The sequence below is a fragment of the Rutilus rutilus genome (genome assembly GCF_951802725.1).
Source record: "Rutilus rutilus genome assembly, chromosome: 16".
In the NCBI taxonomy this organism is placed as follows: domain Eukaryota; kingdom Metazoa; phylum Chordata; class Actinopteri; order Cypriniformes; family Leuciscidae; genus Rutilus; species Rutilus rutilus.
In genome coordinates, this window is record NC_140224.1 from 3,016,166 (window position 1) to 3,033,326 (window position 17,161).

Below are 17,161 nucleotides of genomic sequence, written 5' to 3' on the forward strand. Positions count from 1 at the left end.
CCATTTAAACCTGTTTTCATTATTCAGTTTTGGTTGCAAGTATGGTTATGATTATAAAAAATAAATAAAGTAAACTAGCCAGAAATTATAGAAATATAGAAATATCTTTATACTGCACGGCTATATATGTGTGTGTGTTTTTCCCACACCAGGAGTAATTTATATAGTTCTATTTTATATCGATTATCTGTTCAAAAAATTATATATGTTCTATGCAAAATGTAAAATGTTCTATTAAAGAAAAGATAGAAAATAAATATTTGTGTGTGCTGTAAAGTGGTTAAAAAAAATCGGCTAAAATCGGTATCGGCAGGTCAAACCCAATGAAAAATCGGAAATCAGAATCGGCCTAGAAAATTGTAATCTGTGCATCTCTACTATATAGTTTCTGAGTGACAGGAAATCAAACGGGCCTTCCAGAATATTCTGATTGCAGACGGGTCATTTGGGGTCAGCCTGATTTACTGATGCTGAATGTCTGTTTGTTTTATTTATGACAAGTAAACAACACATCAGTGTGACACCCATCAGAGCTCTAGAAGACATGCAGTTGGGACACGCAGTTTTTTTAACAATATAGCAAAGAAAACAGAATAATTGATTACAGCTGTGCTGTAAACTACATGCCTATCACTCGGCTAACTGCAGCAAACCTCCAGTGTTTACAAGATATAAATTCTCTCTAAATCCTTAAGATGATGCCTGATGTGCATCCTCCTTTCTCTCTCTCTCTCTCGCACATGCTAATCATAATAAAAAGGGAAATATTGAATTTCTTACAGTATATCTCTGAAAATGCAGCCCTGGGTTGTTCAAGTCAGAGACAGCAAAAAAATAATAATCTAACTGCAAATCTGGTTAAAAACAATCTAACTCTTGTTGGTTAACATGTATTATGGTGTATTCTTTTCCAGAGCAATGTGCATTAGGGTTGGGAAATTTTTAGGCACATAAACTAAATAATATAATATGATGAGATATGATTTTAATACATGAATTATGCCTTGCAATGCAATAATTGTAACTCTTATAATACTTATCTATTAAATGCTACATCTTTAGAAAGTATAGGCCTAATGCGTTACAGCACGACAAACAACCAGTTTCAGATGTGACAAGGAATCTGCAAATATTATAATGCATTTTAACTTTGGTTACAAATATTTTTGAAAAGATATGCATTACAGTGTACATTGTGAGTGTATTCATAATCCATTATACACAAAGGTTTTTAATGGTCCACTTTAGAGATTCTATTGACTACAAGTACCTTTGCAACTACATGTCAACTAACTCTCATTAGAGTATTAGTAGGCTGTCTGCTTAATATCTGCTAACACTATTTTAATCATGGTCCTTCAACAGACTGTTACTTTGCAAGTACAGCTCAATTTATTCTACTAACCTAATCCCTAAAAGTTTACTAATAGTGACTGTAATAATGACTGCTAGTTGACATGTAGCTGCAGGGTTACTTATAGCTAGTATAATGGTCCACTGTAGACACTGAATAAAGTGTAACCTAAAAAGGTTTTAGGTTTTAAGTAAAGTGTTACTGCTTTTCAATAATACTAATAATTATTATTTATTTAAAGTATGATTATGAATTTTTGTACAATCATCCATAATCATTTAAGAATCAGGGTGCATCAGCAAAATGTTCACCCCTAAAGTGCATCATAAACAATTATATAACTGAATTCTGCGTTAGCTAAAGCAATGCACCAAATAAAATAGCCAAACACACAGCAGTTACCCAGCCCCCGACACCACTTTCTCATGCCAGATCAGTCAACACACCATCTCCTCCCGAGAGAAGAGCTCTTAACCACATGACCAGCATGCTTCAGCTCCTTCGAGTCAAACAAACTTATTGACAAAGTCCCTTTTCCATGCAAAAATGAACAATAACGTGACATAGAAATGATTGTGTTGTGACTCAGAAAATGAATAAGATCCGAAAACAACGGAGAAATGGAAAGACGTGATTTACAGCTAAGAAAACTCAGATCATACTGCGCTGAAATATTGAAACAATCTTATGTTTTGGGGTTTTTTAAACATCCAACAAACATCCAACAATGGCACCATTCATCGCAGGGAGATAAATGACAAGTGCTACAAAAAATGGGATCCAAACCAATGGGAAAAGCCTGGAATTATTTTGCATGCTTCTGTGTTTGCGTGGCATTCAGAATGCAAAAGCATAGTCTGGTCTTCTAACCCATGCTTGCTTCCTCTTGCCTCCACAAAGTTTAGTTATCTGCTAGTGAGGATTTCCCCAAGTATCAGGTCCTCTGAGATTGATGCATCTGGTGTGCTGTGTGTTTGCGTAAGTGCAGCGAGGTGTTTAGAAAGGACTAACAGAGCAGGCCGTCTCCTTCTGTCAGTCTACCGTGAGAAGTCGGTGGGAATGAGAGAAACAGAAGTGAAGTGCTGCTGCTTGAGCTGAACTGAGACGACAAAAGTACTTTCTACTCACTGGCTGTTGTTTTTTAAGGGCGTACTGTATGGACTAGCGTGTCGCCGTGTTCCAGTTTTTTTTATATCCACTCTGGGACATGTTTGAGATGTGTTTTATTGAAGATTTGGTGGTTTGAAGCAAACACTTCTGCAGCATGAATTCAGTGTGGTGTGAGAACTGCATGTGCCGTGTTGGGGTTCATGGCCAATCTGTTGGAGTAAGAGACATGGCACAACATTAGTCTTCTATACAAGCTCAATCCCTCAAGTGCATCATGGGACAGGGCTGCTGTAAGCCACGGAGGCTCAAACCACCACTACCCCAAGGTAATGCATTTATTCGTGCACTTAGAGATCGAAGTGAGGATGATTTTCTACCATTTTCTTTATAATACTGTTATAGCATTGTTAGAGTATGGGTCAATACAAACATATACAAAGCTAGAAATGCTGGGTTATTATTTTCATACAGAACAGATGCATTAGGGATGCCACAATATAAAAAATATTTCTATTGTTTTTTTGTGTTTTTTTAATATGGCCGATAATCAAAAATGAAAAATTGTAAATCTAAACCCCTTTTAAATGCCATTTTCAACGTATGATTAAAAGATAAATAGGCGTAACTTTTTTGTACATTTTGTAATAGGTACACATAATATCATATAATGTTCATATAATTTGAGAAAATTATGATATTAGAACAGAACTACATGTTGTTAAGGTTGCAATGTACCTTTAAATCAACACCAATGTCTGTGGTAACATCCTAAGCTATAAAAAAAAAAAATCACACAAAAAAAAAGATTTTAACAACTTTACAGTTCAAATAATAGGGGAAAAAAACAGTTTAATTAAAAGTTTTGACAAAAACGAATTTTTGGAAAATGATAAACCTCACATTTCAATCTAAAAAATGATTACGTACGTTACACAAAATTATTAGACGGGATGAATGAAAACGCAAATTCACTCTCTGACAGTAGGTGGTGCTTATGGAAAAGCAACGATACTGTACAGAAAAAAGAGCAGCGCTTATAAACACAAGTTCATTAGCCATCATACAAAGGTAAGATGAAAAGAAGACAGTCAGTTCTCTTCAGATCATATAAAGAAATCTTAAAGAATATAAAGAATTCACTTAATCAGATAACTGATGCATACTTTCGCCACAAGCCTGTTTTTCTTTTCCCTCCCAGAATATCAGCAGTCATTCTGACACTTCCTAAAGAGACATGAATGCGAAACAAAATGCCACACCATGGTGAGAAATGAGGGGTTCTCATTATTCCTTCCACTCTGTGTGAGAGCGTTAGCCTCAGAGGGTCTGATTGTCTTATTTATCTTAATTGCATCAGTACTTTGTTTAGCAGTTCAGTCGAGTCTGCTGTGAACACTTATCGTCTCTTGAGTTATTACTTCAGTCATTCTGTCTGGCTGAACAGAATAATAATTTTAGCTTTATCATTGTTAAGCTATAAACTGAAGCCATTATGGAGGTTGTTCTACTTTTTATCCTTTACTGTTGCAAAGCATCTGTATTACTTTGGCTCTTTCTTTCTAGGTCTGCTTTAAGTTATTATGATTTATGAAGTGTTCAACTGCTCATGCCAATGATGGCCAGATGGATTGAACCACAGTTTGATGCTAAAGCCTTAAAGTTTTACTGAAATATATATTACTGCTACATTACATTTACTAATTAAAGATACATAAAATGTATTACCCTATAAAAAAATATAAAAAACTTGCAAAAAAGTGACTGAAAATGGAGAAAATAAAATCATAACCACTTACAGCGCCTAAGACACTTGTGTTAATCTTTAACACAAATCTAATGAATGTTGCTCAGAAATTCACATTTCTATTTTTTCTTGGGCAAATAATCTTGGTTGCAAGCTATAACAGCTATATTTAAGACTATTTAGTTTTGCAATAAATATAAATACCTTATGCTGAATTTATTTTACATGAACACTTAATTTATAAATTAGCAAGAAACGACTCAAGCAAGACATATGTAGGGAGATATGAATCTTTGAGTAATAAACAGTGATGTAGATGTAGAGGTGAAAAACAAGGTAAGGCAAGTTTATTTATAGAGCACATTTCATACACTATGGCAATTCAAAGTTCTTTTAGAAAGGAATAAAAATAACCACAAAATAAAAGCAAGGAAAATTAAAAGTCATTCAAAATGCTTTACATAGAAAGCAATTAAAATATCACACTATGGCAATTCAAAGTGCTTTGCATAGAACATAAGCACAAAATAAAAGCAAGGGGAATTAAAACAGTTATAAAAGGAATTAAAAGAGATAAATGATAGTTATAAAATTAATTAGAGTAAAATTAAAGTAGTAAAAGATGATACATAGAATAAACTTCTCATTTGGTAAAACACTGGTGTATCTTATTTTGCATATAGTTTTACTCTTACACTGTGTCTGCGGTGTTTATTCGGTGCGCCTATAAGAATTCCACTGGACGTCTCCAATGGACTCGATTTTTCCCTAAAATCGGACAGGAGGTAAAACAGGTAATACCATCATCTCACAGATTGCCTCTCTTGATTTCTGTCTCAGCTGGTGAGAAAGACAAGGCTGCGATGAGCCATGAGTCTTTTCTGCTCATGGCCAACTCCCAGAGTGACATGGACGACTGGGTGAAGGCCATCAGACGGGTCATATGGGCTCCATTTGGAGGAGGTAAATACCAGGTGGACCACAACCACAGCTACCAATATAAGACACACACACTAAATAACATTTAACGTTACTGTATAGCTAGTTGGAAAACAAGTGAATACTTATCTATGCCATTGGATCTTTCTTGTATGTTCACATGATAGGCTATGACCAGGACATGCTCACAAAAATATCCCTGAGCAGAGTAGGATCCCTCACTATCCCGAGATTCAATTACAAAGGCCCTGTTATTAATAGAAAGTTCAAACAAGTAACGTCGTAATGTAAGCAAGTCCAAGATATCTGCTCTCAGTTAGAGACAATGTGGCAACGTGCCTCGAGCAGCTTGAACAGTTAAAGCTTGTACTATATGTTGATGTTATCTTTTTGATATACAGTAACACGAAAGAGTAATTTTCTTACCGTGGTCTCGAAACAGGCAGGAACGTTTCCAAGTTTCCAAGTTTTCAAGTGTCTTGCGTCAACCAAACTGACGCCAAGATTAACTGACTTTTTAAAGACCGTGCTTTTTTATTTAGCTTTTATTGATATAATTAAACTTAAGACAAATTTAAGAACTATTTCCACATCAAAACATTCTTTCTGTGTGGTCTTCTTGTCGTTAGTGCGGTTGAAACGCATCAATAGTTCGCGTGTCTTTCTGGTTCAAACAAGAAGATTAACGGTCCCTCAGAGAACCCGGATGCACAGGATGCGCTGACAGGACATCGATGGAAAGAGAATATATACCTGAAAAACGAGTGTTTCTTTGTACGTCGCGTTCTTCGAAATACTTCGATGGCCACTGTAATTGCGAATCTTCTCGCTGCTGTCCTGTCGTTTGGAGTAAAGCTGACAGTCATAAAACTGCAGGTGTGGTAAGAGTGAAACGGCACGAACAAAGTCACGTGATCAGTAAGTTAACCACAGACTGATTTTTACTACCTGACTGCATGTAGTACAAGTACTATCATGTTTTGGTAGGATAATTAAATATATAATAAATTATATAATACATATTTGTAGTGGATTTCAAGCAAATATTTTATGAAAATAGTGTTGCATTTCAGCTTAGCTTGCCTATTATGCTACACTAAAATATAGTGTATGTAAATTAGTTCTTTAGTTGTCAATATTGGGGTCTGCTATTGAAAAACCCATCCTGGCCGATATAGGTAAATTGGCTACTATGTTTTTTTCCGATATGTACAATTATGATTACCTGAATTACCTACCTTACATGCTTAAAAATAACGTTTTCTAAAGGTTTTGTGCAGTGATACCATAGAATAGGCTAGTTATGTTGGGTTCCCCAAAGTACGGACATGGTGATTGGTGAATAAGAAAATATATAAGATGGGAGGAAAAATTATTTGGCAATGTTTTTGCGTTCTCTCGTTCCCCCCAGAAATGTTGCTTTCACTCAAAAGTTTTGCAAGCGAACCCAAAGTTTCTTAGGGGAACGCAAAAGCTTTGCCAAATAATTTTCCCTCCCATTTTACATATTTTTTCTTTATCATGTCCCTTTAGCAGCTCCGTACCAAAGAACAATTTCAGTGAAAACAGTATTAGTATATCAAAATAAAAACTTTTTCGAAAACTTGCAATGGAAAAGGATTGTGCATTGAAGAAACATTTGTTTCCCCAAAGAACCTTTCAGTGAACCGTTCTTAAAATATATATATTTTTTTACTAATCTAAAGAACCTAGAGTAGAGTAAATGCCATGGTCTTTCTTGACTGCTCATGTACAGTATAAGAATCTGTCGTTTGATTCATCTCTACAGGCATATTTGGGCAGCGTTTGGAGGACACCGTACAGTATGAAAGGAAGTTTGGCCCTCGTCTCGCCCCTCTCTTGGTTGAGCAGTGTGTGGATTTCATTAGGGAACAGGGGCTTGATGAAGAAGGACTGTTCCGGATGCCAGGACAAGCCAACCTCGTCAAGGACCTTCAGGAGGCCTTTGACTGTGGAGATAAACCTCAGTTTGACAGGTACTATCACCAGCTACTCCAAGCAAAGACATGTTAACCAATTAACCCTCTCCAACTGTCGGTACTAACCCTATAATTGTCCTCTATAGTAACACTGATGTCCACACTGTGGCTTCCCTGCTGAAGCTGTATCTCAGGGAGCTGCCCGAGCCAGTCGTTCCCTTCTGCAAGTATGAGGATTTCCTCACTTGTGCTCAGCTCCTGGCCAAAGATGAGGAAGAGGTTAGTGGATGAACAATATCTGAACATATATGAAATGTAGAGAAGTAAACTTAAAGGAACAACATTTAGATGTATTTGAAAACACCTACATGATCCAAGTTTCCCTATTCGGACGGGATTAACTTTACAAGGGTAGATGGAGTAATGTAATTTTACCACAGGACGTCTGCAATATTAATGGCCAATTCGCACGGGATAAGATATCTCAGTAAAACTAGCAGAAGTGGGAGGGGTAACGTTAAGTCGATTTGCGCATCGCCGTCACCCTCCTGTCGTCATGTGTGTATTAGGTTGCTTCCTGATATCACGTGCGCAAACACATATAACCTATATTTATATATTTATATATATATATAAAACAGTTATGTCCGGTCGAACGATGTATTAATTAACTTTAGATTGGATTGTGTTGGTAATAGGCTTTTACCTAACGCTAAAAGATGTTTCATGCCTCTAACAAGTGCTTTCGATCTTCTTTCTGATCTGAATGGTGTGTGTAAAACACTTGAGTTTTACCACAGACTCGTCCCAGCGTCTAGAACGCAACTGAATGCTTTTTCAAGCGTCTCCATACTTGAAAAACCGCGGAAAACTACTTTTAAACACGAAATGACAAAATATTTACGTAGATATTCACAGCGGGTCTATTCGCACGGGATTAGTATTACCTGAGGTCATTTTTCCGGACCTTTTTACTGAAGGTAAAAGTCGCCGTAATCTTTACTGATATTGTCCGTGATGATTACTGAGATGCACATTCGGACAGGACTAAAATCACTGAGAAGCTCTGGTAATAATTACTTTACCCCACCTCTCCATGTTAAACTAATCCAGTCCGAATAGGGCTTTTAACTAGAGTACATTTTCCACATATTGTTAGTGGAAAGAAGTGTTTAGCCTGGGATATGTTTAAACACAGTTGTTTTTGTGATTGTTGCTGATTCAAAATCATTTTGTTTTAAATAAAATATTGTGAAGGGTTGCAAACATCAAATTTGTCAAACTAACCCCTTGAACCAACTATATAACATTAAGAAAATGTTAACAGTAACAACAAAAATTGCTATGTTGGAACAAGCTTAATGAATTACCATATGAATGCATATGGCTGCTCTGACCTGTAGTTGCTTATAGAATTTGTTTTGTATTGAGCTGTTTGCTGGTATTGGTGCCAATTATTTCTGCAGTTTTGTCAAAAAGTATGTTTGTGTGCTCATAAAACAGAAAGCTGTTACAGTCAGTATGTGGTTTTCTAGCCAATGTTCCTCCCACATATTTCCCAGCTGACATGATGCGATGCACAGATTCAGAAGATGCGTGAAGCGGAAGTCAAAATTTAATTACATTATGCATATTATCAAAGTTTCAAACACTTGATTTTTAGAAAAGCATAATTTTCGTGAAATGTGGAAAAACATCATTTTCACTTGATTTCAAACCATAGGATGCTGTGGTCGCTTCAGTGATTTTATATGTTTCCACAGGGAATACAAGAATTAGGGAAGCTAGTGACGACGCTTCCAGCTGCCAATTACAACCTTCTGAAATATATATGCAAGTAGGTCCAACATAATCATTTTAGACACATTCTTGTTAGTCCTTTTCATGGTTCAGTGCTCAAAGTGAACTCCATTTTTTATAGATTTCTGGATGAGGTGCAGTCTCACTCAAATGAAAACAAAATGGGTGTGCAGAACTTGGCCACCGTGTTTGGACCAAATATCCTTCGTCCTAAAATGGAGGATCCAGTAGCTATTATGGAAGGTAAGCTCTTATCGAATTTCAAACCAATTAGTTTGTTAAACAAGACACACTTTAAAACTGGACACCTGTTGGATGGTTGCACCAGCTATGCCTAAAATGTAGCGTATATTTGCACAATTATAATATGCACTACTAAATACTTGAGCATGTACCACTTATAAACATAATATATAAATATATATCCAGAAATAGATCACACACACACAAATTTTTTTTATTTATTGCTCCTTTTGTTTATTTTAGATACAGTCATTAATATTATTTGCACATTTAAATACACTAATTATTTGTTTACAAATTTGGAGGCTTCTTTTTGGATTAAAAGTAGTATTTATAATACCGGTAAATGTATAATAATAAATGTTGTTTATATGATATTTTTCATTCATGTTCTGTTCTGAATGCCGTTAAATTTAAAGGATCTGTTGTGGAGTGAGGGATACATGTTTATAATGTTTGTAAACATTTAGTTTTCTATTTACCAATATTTAAAACATTTCAGAATGTAATAATAAAATTTTGTTTCTCTCAACAATGCAATTACGACTCTGCGACTTATAGTCAGGTGCGACTTATTTTTCTGAAAATGTTAAATGTTATAATGTGCCTTAAGAACAAACGATGCAATGAAAATAAGCAGAGAATAAGAAAACTAACCATAATGTAAATTAAACAGATTACCAAAGTACATTTTACACACACAAAAAAAGCTATTTCAGTCTTCTCCTTCAAAACTTCACATTTAATTCAGTGTGTTACTTTGTAATTATTTGTGAAATTTCTGAGTGAAAATTGTTTTCTACACCAATTTATTTTATGTCTAAAATGATTGTGATTTTAACAGTAAAAGACTAAAAATGGTTCAGTAAAAATCGGTTTACTGGTTAACAATAAGTTTCATTACTATCTACGGTGAAGAACTGTAATACACTGTAAAACATTATATGATCAATAAGTTATGACAAGTTTTTCCATTGCTTTAACTTATCAAAGTTATACAAGATTGAACTAATTTTTAAAGTGAGTTTAATGTAATTTAAGTTGAAATGACTGAAAAAAGCTAATTGTACTTGTAAAATTTAAGGCAGCAACTTTTTTTTTACAGTGCTAACCTTATATTTAATGTAATTTTACAGTAAAATACCAGGTAAATTTACAGTTTTGGAAGTAAAAAAGAACAAGTCATTGTATAATTTACAGTGGAAAAAATGTAAATTGACATTCCCATAATTCCCTGTGTGACACTTAACATTTGATATATTTTCGTTGAAATAACTCTTTCTTCTTAGTTTTTCTTACCAGTTATGTTCATTAGGGTCTAATTTAGTTAAATGAATGTTTATTGCATTACTTTAGTGTCGTGTGCGTTACCAGGATGGTGTTTAGTATTTGTGTGAATGACACTGCAGATTTTATATGCTAGAATTGACCTCATCAGCTTGTGGAAAAGATACTTGTGATAAGCTTTGATTCATCATGTATATTTCTCATCACCACCTGTTTTTGGTGGTTGTCAGTGTAATACAATGGTACAAAACAGATATTAGTACTTCAATAGGTTGGTATATACATTATATCAGTTAATGAAATACTGTACATTTACTTAAAATTATTGACTACAGGGGGTCAGGACTTTAATCTCTTTAAAATTCATCTTTGATCACTAAAATGACACATTTAAATGTTTTTTCCCTTGAATGCCTTAAAATAGCTTACATGTAACTCGACACCCTTGCCTCATTAAGTATACACGGTTCTATGAATATGCAAATGAGCCCCGCCTCCACTCCCTCACATCAGCTCAGAGATCCACTTGTTGACGATCACACGTTGATCTGATTGGTTACAAGGTAGTTTGTGACGTCAGAAACACCAGCGATTTCAAAGTGTGTCTTTGAGACTGTCTTTGGTTCACTGCAGTTTTAAGGAGAAAATACTCAGCAATGCTGTCGACTTATGAATTTACACATGGTTTGTCTTAAAGCATATTAAAAACACCACACAGACATACAAACAACATTAAAAGCTGGATTTTCACCACAGGGGGACTTTAAATCTGTAACTAAAACGTACATCCCAATGTAGGAAGTACATCAGGGTATATGACTGATGGATACAGCATTACCTTTGCATATGTGTTTTACAGGCACCTCCCTCGTTCAGCATCTCATGACGTTACTGATTAGCAAGCATGATCGCCTGTACACTGAAAAAGACTATGAAACATCACAGAACCAGATGGAGGTGAAGGACCAAAGCCAGCAACATCAGCAGTCCAACCTGGTTGACTGGATCTCTGAGGAGGATCTCCAAACCTGCCCACCCACAGCCAAGAATGACCCGACCAGTAGCAGTGCCTCATCTGTGGATGCCGTTTGCACCTCGAAGTCAGTGCCTCAGGGAAAGGGAGAGACGGCCGTCAGCCCCAGTAAGCAGGCTAAGACTCTTCCAGGGTGGAAGTACACCTTTAAAGGCTCCTCTCCCAGGCCACAGTCCGCCAAAGTCTCTGCGGTGGACGTGACCACGGGCTCCAGCGGGAACTGGCTCATGAACGGGCTTTCCTCGCTCCGGGGACACCGACGCACCTCATCCGGAGAACGCTCCGGAGAACGCTCCCGAGATTCAGGCTCCTCTCAGAGACTGTCTACCTATGATAACGTCACATCTTCTTCAAGTCTGGGCAGCGTGTTGAGTATGGACAGCACGCCTTGGTCCAGCTCATCGTGTGAGATCTCGGTCCCGGACTCCGGAGGCGAGCCGTTAGGGGCCGACGACGGGCCGAGCGCTCAGGAGGAACGAGCCGAGGAGGAAGAGAAGCCCGGCGAACACGAGGACATCGGCAGCACCGAGGAGAACCGCGCGAGCGTTGTGTTTTGCAGCGATAGTGGGAACGTGGCACCGGTCATTCGAGTTGTGGACGAGGACGCAGAAGAAACCTCCTCATCTCTGGTCAGCGTCGTGGCCGAGCTGAAAGAAGAGCTGAGGAAGCAGAAACAGACTTATGAATCTAGAATTAAAAAGTAAGGTTGCCGTTTCTTAAATGCCATGAGGATGGCTCGAATTGTTTAAAAATACACGCCCTGTTGGGATAGGACTAGATTAGGGAAAAGAGAAGGTCAGATTTGTGTTTCTCAAACATCCCTTATGGAAATGAACCGTGGTTTTACTACAAATTAAAAAAAAACATGGTTGTTGTGAGCAATAACAACAAATTAACTATGGTTTTGCTACACTAACCAGTTTAACCATGGTATTAGTATTTTCAAGAAACGCATCTTTTTTGGCAGCACTTGATCCATTAATACTAACACTTTCTTTTATTTTCTCTTCTACTCTATATCTATTTAAAAATAATAATGATTACATATACTCAGTGGTGGAATGTAACGAAGTAAAAATACTTCGTTACTTTACTTAAGTACATTTTTCACGTATCTGTACTTTACTTAAGTAGAATCAGTAGTGCATACTTTTGACTTTTACTTCGTTACTTTTTGCAGCAATTATTATACTTTCTACTCCACTACATTTCTACAACGTTTCGTTACATTTTCGTTACATTTTCTGATCAGTTTTTCCCCTTGCCAAAACAGGGATTGAAAAAAATCTCCATGTTTTCGGTGCTGACGCGTTCATGTAACATGCAACTGTGGCGCTGCCAATAAAGCTGTCACAAAGAACCGGCAAAAGTAATTATTATGAATATGTAAAATATAACAAGGAGACATTTTAATTGATGCTGACGCGCGATCTTTGCAGTGAACGCGCCAGAGAGAAATGCACATTTCATACGGATTACATGCAGAAAACAGTCTGTTTTCTTTCGTTTTGAATTGTTCTGTTTAAAAGTACACATTTCAAGTTTTCTATATATATATATATATATACATCTCAGGTCTGTGAGGCAAGTACAGACCTGAGTTTCGGTTCATGAGTTTCACCAGTTCACGCGCCCGCGCCTCCGTGTCCTGATCTATTTTCTGCTATATTTACTTATTTATTAAATCCATGAAACATGAATGAAATATTGATTAAAATTAAGATACAATTAATACGAAACGAAATTCACTTTAAAGAAGGGCTTTTGAGGTCTCTGTGAACGTTTTAAAGCAGTATTTTAGTGCCGCTTTCAGAGCGCTCACGTGCGTAACGGAGAACTGACACGTCCGTAACATTGTTTTTTCCTCATAAATGTGAACGCAAAAATAAAATGAATATGATATGGTCTGTGATATGTTCTTCATCCGGTGGGTATTACTTTTGGTTTGCACAGTGAAATTCACAGAATTACAAAAAAATATTTTGCCACCTAAAAGTTAAAGATTTTTTTTGTGTCACGTACGGATTTATATTTCCCTCATATTAAAATATAAAACGCATGTGTCTGTAGTAGACTAGTATTTTTCTAATGTCTGGACTTCTTTATTAAGGGAGTATGGATATATAAACAGTTTCAATTGGTATTTGAGAATTTACATTTCAAGGTTTTACTGCAATTGTCACGACCATAACGCTGGGATTGCCCAATTTTAAAGAATTTATCCAGGTCTACGTATTGTATAATGTTAACTTCAAATAAGGGGTGTGTCGCGATTCTGCCTTCTCGCACTCACACCGCGACACATATTGCATACACATATTTCGGTTTCATATTGCATATTGTTACAGCCCTAATTATTAGAATATAGACATTAAGAGAATAAATTGTTATGAAAGTACTTTTACTTTTAATACTTAAAGTACATTTAAAATCAGGTACTTTTTACTTTTTACTTAAGTAGGGTTTTCACTGTGGTACTTTTACTTTTACTAAAGTAAATATGTCTCTGGTTATTTGTACTTTTACTTAAGTACTGAGATTCAGTACTTCCTCCACCACTGCATATACTGCGTTAGACTAAACTGGGTAGGGTTGTCCTACTGTTAGTTTAATTGCTGCTATTGCTCTCCTCATTTGGAAGTCGCTTTGGATAAAAGCGTCTGCTAATGATTAAATGTAAATGTAGTAGTAAACTGTGGTTAATCAAATGGTAATCAATCCGCCAAAAGCCATGGTGACACTTTCACTATAACAAAACCATGGTTAATTTTCGTAAGGGATATGGAAAGCAAATGAAAATCTCTTGTCTTTTTGCCATAATTATTAACAAAAAAGTCAAGCGCCACAAAATATGACTCTTTTGCAAAGGTCCAAGGGATAATATTTGTTGCCACCCAAACTTTAGAAAATAATTATATTATAAATATACTGTAATTCGGGGGTCCTCTAAAAAAAAAAATCACAGACATCCTCTGGTAATAATAATAACATTGTTTAGGAATTAATTGTGTCCAAATAGTGTTTCTCTAAAAAATAATGTATTGCTAGAATCTGTACTTTTTAAACTTATTTTTTGTGATGGATTACAGAAATACACTTTACCTTTGAAGCCTTTGTATACTTTTCTAACTCGATAAATTCTATTTGAATTAATTAATGAAAATAAATTAGATTTTTATCATAATTATTACAAATAAAACTTAATCAGCAGTTTTCAAATGTGTGTGTGTATGTAAAGTCATATATTTGACTAAAGCACTATTGATGTTAGATGTACGAACCTTAAAAATACAATTGTGTTGTTGTTATTTGTCTTGTCAGTAGGATAAAAAAACAACAACTAATAATTTGACCATTCTACGATCTATGAAAAAATACTTCTTTAAAGTAATGTTTTTCTCTCTCAAATTGCAGCCCTTGAGTTTCCCCTGACCCCAGTTTGAAAGCCCCTGGCATGAGTAACTGTTGTTGGTGTTGACTCACGCCTGTGTTCTGCCCTCTACAGGCTGGAAGACTCAAGTGCAGCCCTGTGTGCGCAGATGGAGAGACTTGAGCAAGAGATGGAGCAGGAGAGAAAAAGAAAACGAATGCTTGAGATCAAACTGAGGAACTCTGAGCGAGCCCGTGAGGACGCGGAAAACCGCAATCGCCTCCTCGAGAAAGAGATGGAAGACTTCTTCTCCACGCTGGGGGATCTGGCTCTCGGAAGCCGCACCAGTGACATTTAATGCAAAAAAAATTAAACACAAGGACCACGCAAGATGATGTTGTCTCAGGCATCTCCATTAATTATACGGACAATTTTATGTCTGCAAAATTCCACCAGTCACTTTTTCAAGGCGGCTCCCACCATTCCAGCAGTGTTACATTTATTAAACTATTTTACACCCGTCGTTTTAAAGCGACTTCCTTTTTGGAGGTTTCAGCTGACAAAGGAGTGGAACATCTGAATCCGGTCGTGAAATCATGTTGTTTGCATGTTCGAGGTTCCCAGTCTGAATGCTAATAAGGACGATTAGAGCAGATCTGTTAGCTTTGGCACATTAAAGGATTAGTTCACCCCAAAATGAACATTTCCTAATAATTTACTCACCCCAATGCCATCCAAGATATCCATGTCTTTCTTTCCTCAGTGGGAGAGAAATTATGTTTTTCTTCTAACAATGGACTTCTTTGGTTACCATCGTTTTTAAGTCCAAATCAATGCAGTTTCAAAAGTCTTTGAAGTGTTTAAACGGGCTGTACGCGATCACAGCTGAAGAAGAGGTTGTTATCTAGCGAAACGATAGGTCATTAAAAAATATATATATATAATTTATAGACTTTTTACCTTCAATAGTTCGGATTGAGCTGATCAACAAATGGACAGGGAACTACGTCATCACGTTGAAAGGTCACGCCGGCGCCGGCAATACTATTTGAACTACTATTTATTTATTTATTTATTGCACACGTCATACATAGATGTTTATGCATTCATTCATTCATAACGTGCATGAACGAATAAAAATACTATTAGTAGTATTTAGTATTAGTAGTACTATTTGAACTACTATTCATATTCATCAGAATGTTATTCATATACTATTCATATTCATATTCACTGAATACTATTACTATATATATAATAGCAAACAATACTATTTGAACTATCCTCCTACGTACGGTCGCATTGTAAACAGTGGGGCGGTACTTCTGCCGGCGCCGGCGTGACCTTTCAACGTGAAGACGTAGTTCCCTGTCCGTTTGTTGATCAGCTCAATCCGAACTATTGAAGGTAAAAAGTCTATAAAATGACCCATCGTTTCGCTAGATAACAACCTCTTCTTCAGCTGTGATCGCGTACAGCCCGTTTAAACACTTCAAAGACTTTTGAAACTGCATTGGTTTGGACTTAAAAACGATGGTAACCAATGGAGTCCATTGTTAGAAGAAAAATCCAGAAATGTTTTCCTCAAAAAACATAATTTCTCTCCCACTGAGGAAAGAAAGACATGGATATCTTGGATGGCATTGGGGCGAGTAAATTATTAGGAAATTTTCATTTTGGGGTGAACTAATCCTTTAAGCAAACCACTGCCGCAGAAAAGCGTCACTTATAATGACATTGGGACAGTCACTTTGTCCAGGTCTTAATGTAACGCAAGACTAAAATAGCTCCAGATCTTGGCATTGAATACTTATTCTTGCATTCGGTGGTATTTTGAGACGTTTAAAAGAAGCTATAAATGTGACTTTTGTCAATTGAGCTCATTTTTTTATTTATTTTACACTGTTTAAGTGCTTAGAAAGTCTAGAAATGCTCTGTGGATGTTTCTTAAAACGAGTGGTCAAATACTGTGTTCATAGATTATGTAGACTCGGCTCATTCTCTGAACTATTGCATAGTAGGTCACATTATATATATTAGCATGATGGCCGTAGCCTAATGGTCAACTTTCCAGGCTGCTAATATGAATGTTTCAGGTTCAAGCTCAAGAAGAAGAGACCCAGAAACTGGACATCACCACTGTGCCCTCAAGCAAAGTGCTTTTTGCTGCTCAACACGTTTCCGTTTGGATATTATCTGGATATTACTAGAACGACAGCTTTTACAAAAAGTCTTTAATGCATATTTAGAGTATGTGAAGATGTTATACATCATTATGATTCGACTATTATACTGCGGTCATACATGACGATTAGTCTTCTGTGCTGTGCTGAAATGTTAC

At 36.4% G+C, this 17,161-nt stretch overlaps 1 protein-coding gene across 1 annotated transcript in view; it reads left to right on the plus strand.

Annotated features, from left to right (window-relative positions):
* arhgap22b (Rho GTPase activating protein 22b) overlaps positions 1 to 15,288 on the plus strand; it is a 31,828-nt gene extending 16,540 nt beyond the window's left edge. Inside the window, exons 4-10 of the mRNA XM_084433435.1 lie at positions 5,049 to 5,171; positions 6,937 to 7,144; positions 7,234 to 7,366; positions 8,851 to 8,924; positions 9,009 to 9,130; positions 11,277 to 12,150; positions 14,956 to 15,288. Of these exons, the coding sequence (XP_084289561.1) occupies positions 5,049 to 5,171; positions 6,937 to 7,144; positions 7,234 to 7,366; positions 8,851 to 8,924; positions 9,009 to 9,130; positions 11,277 to 12,150; positions 14,956 to 15,178 (1,757 nt within the window). The 3' untranslated portion in view covers positions 15,179 to 15,288. The remainder of the gene's footprint in view (positions 1 to 5,048; positions 5,172 to 6,936; positions 7,145 to 7,233; positions 7,367 to 8,850; positions 8,925 to 9,008; positions 9,131 to 11,276; positions 12,151 to 14,955) is intronic.
* Positions 15,289 to 17,161: the final 1,873 nt, after the last annotated feature.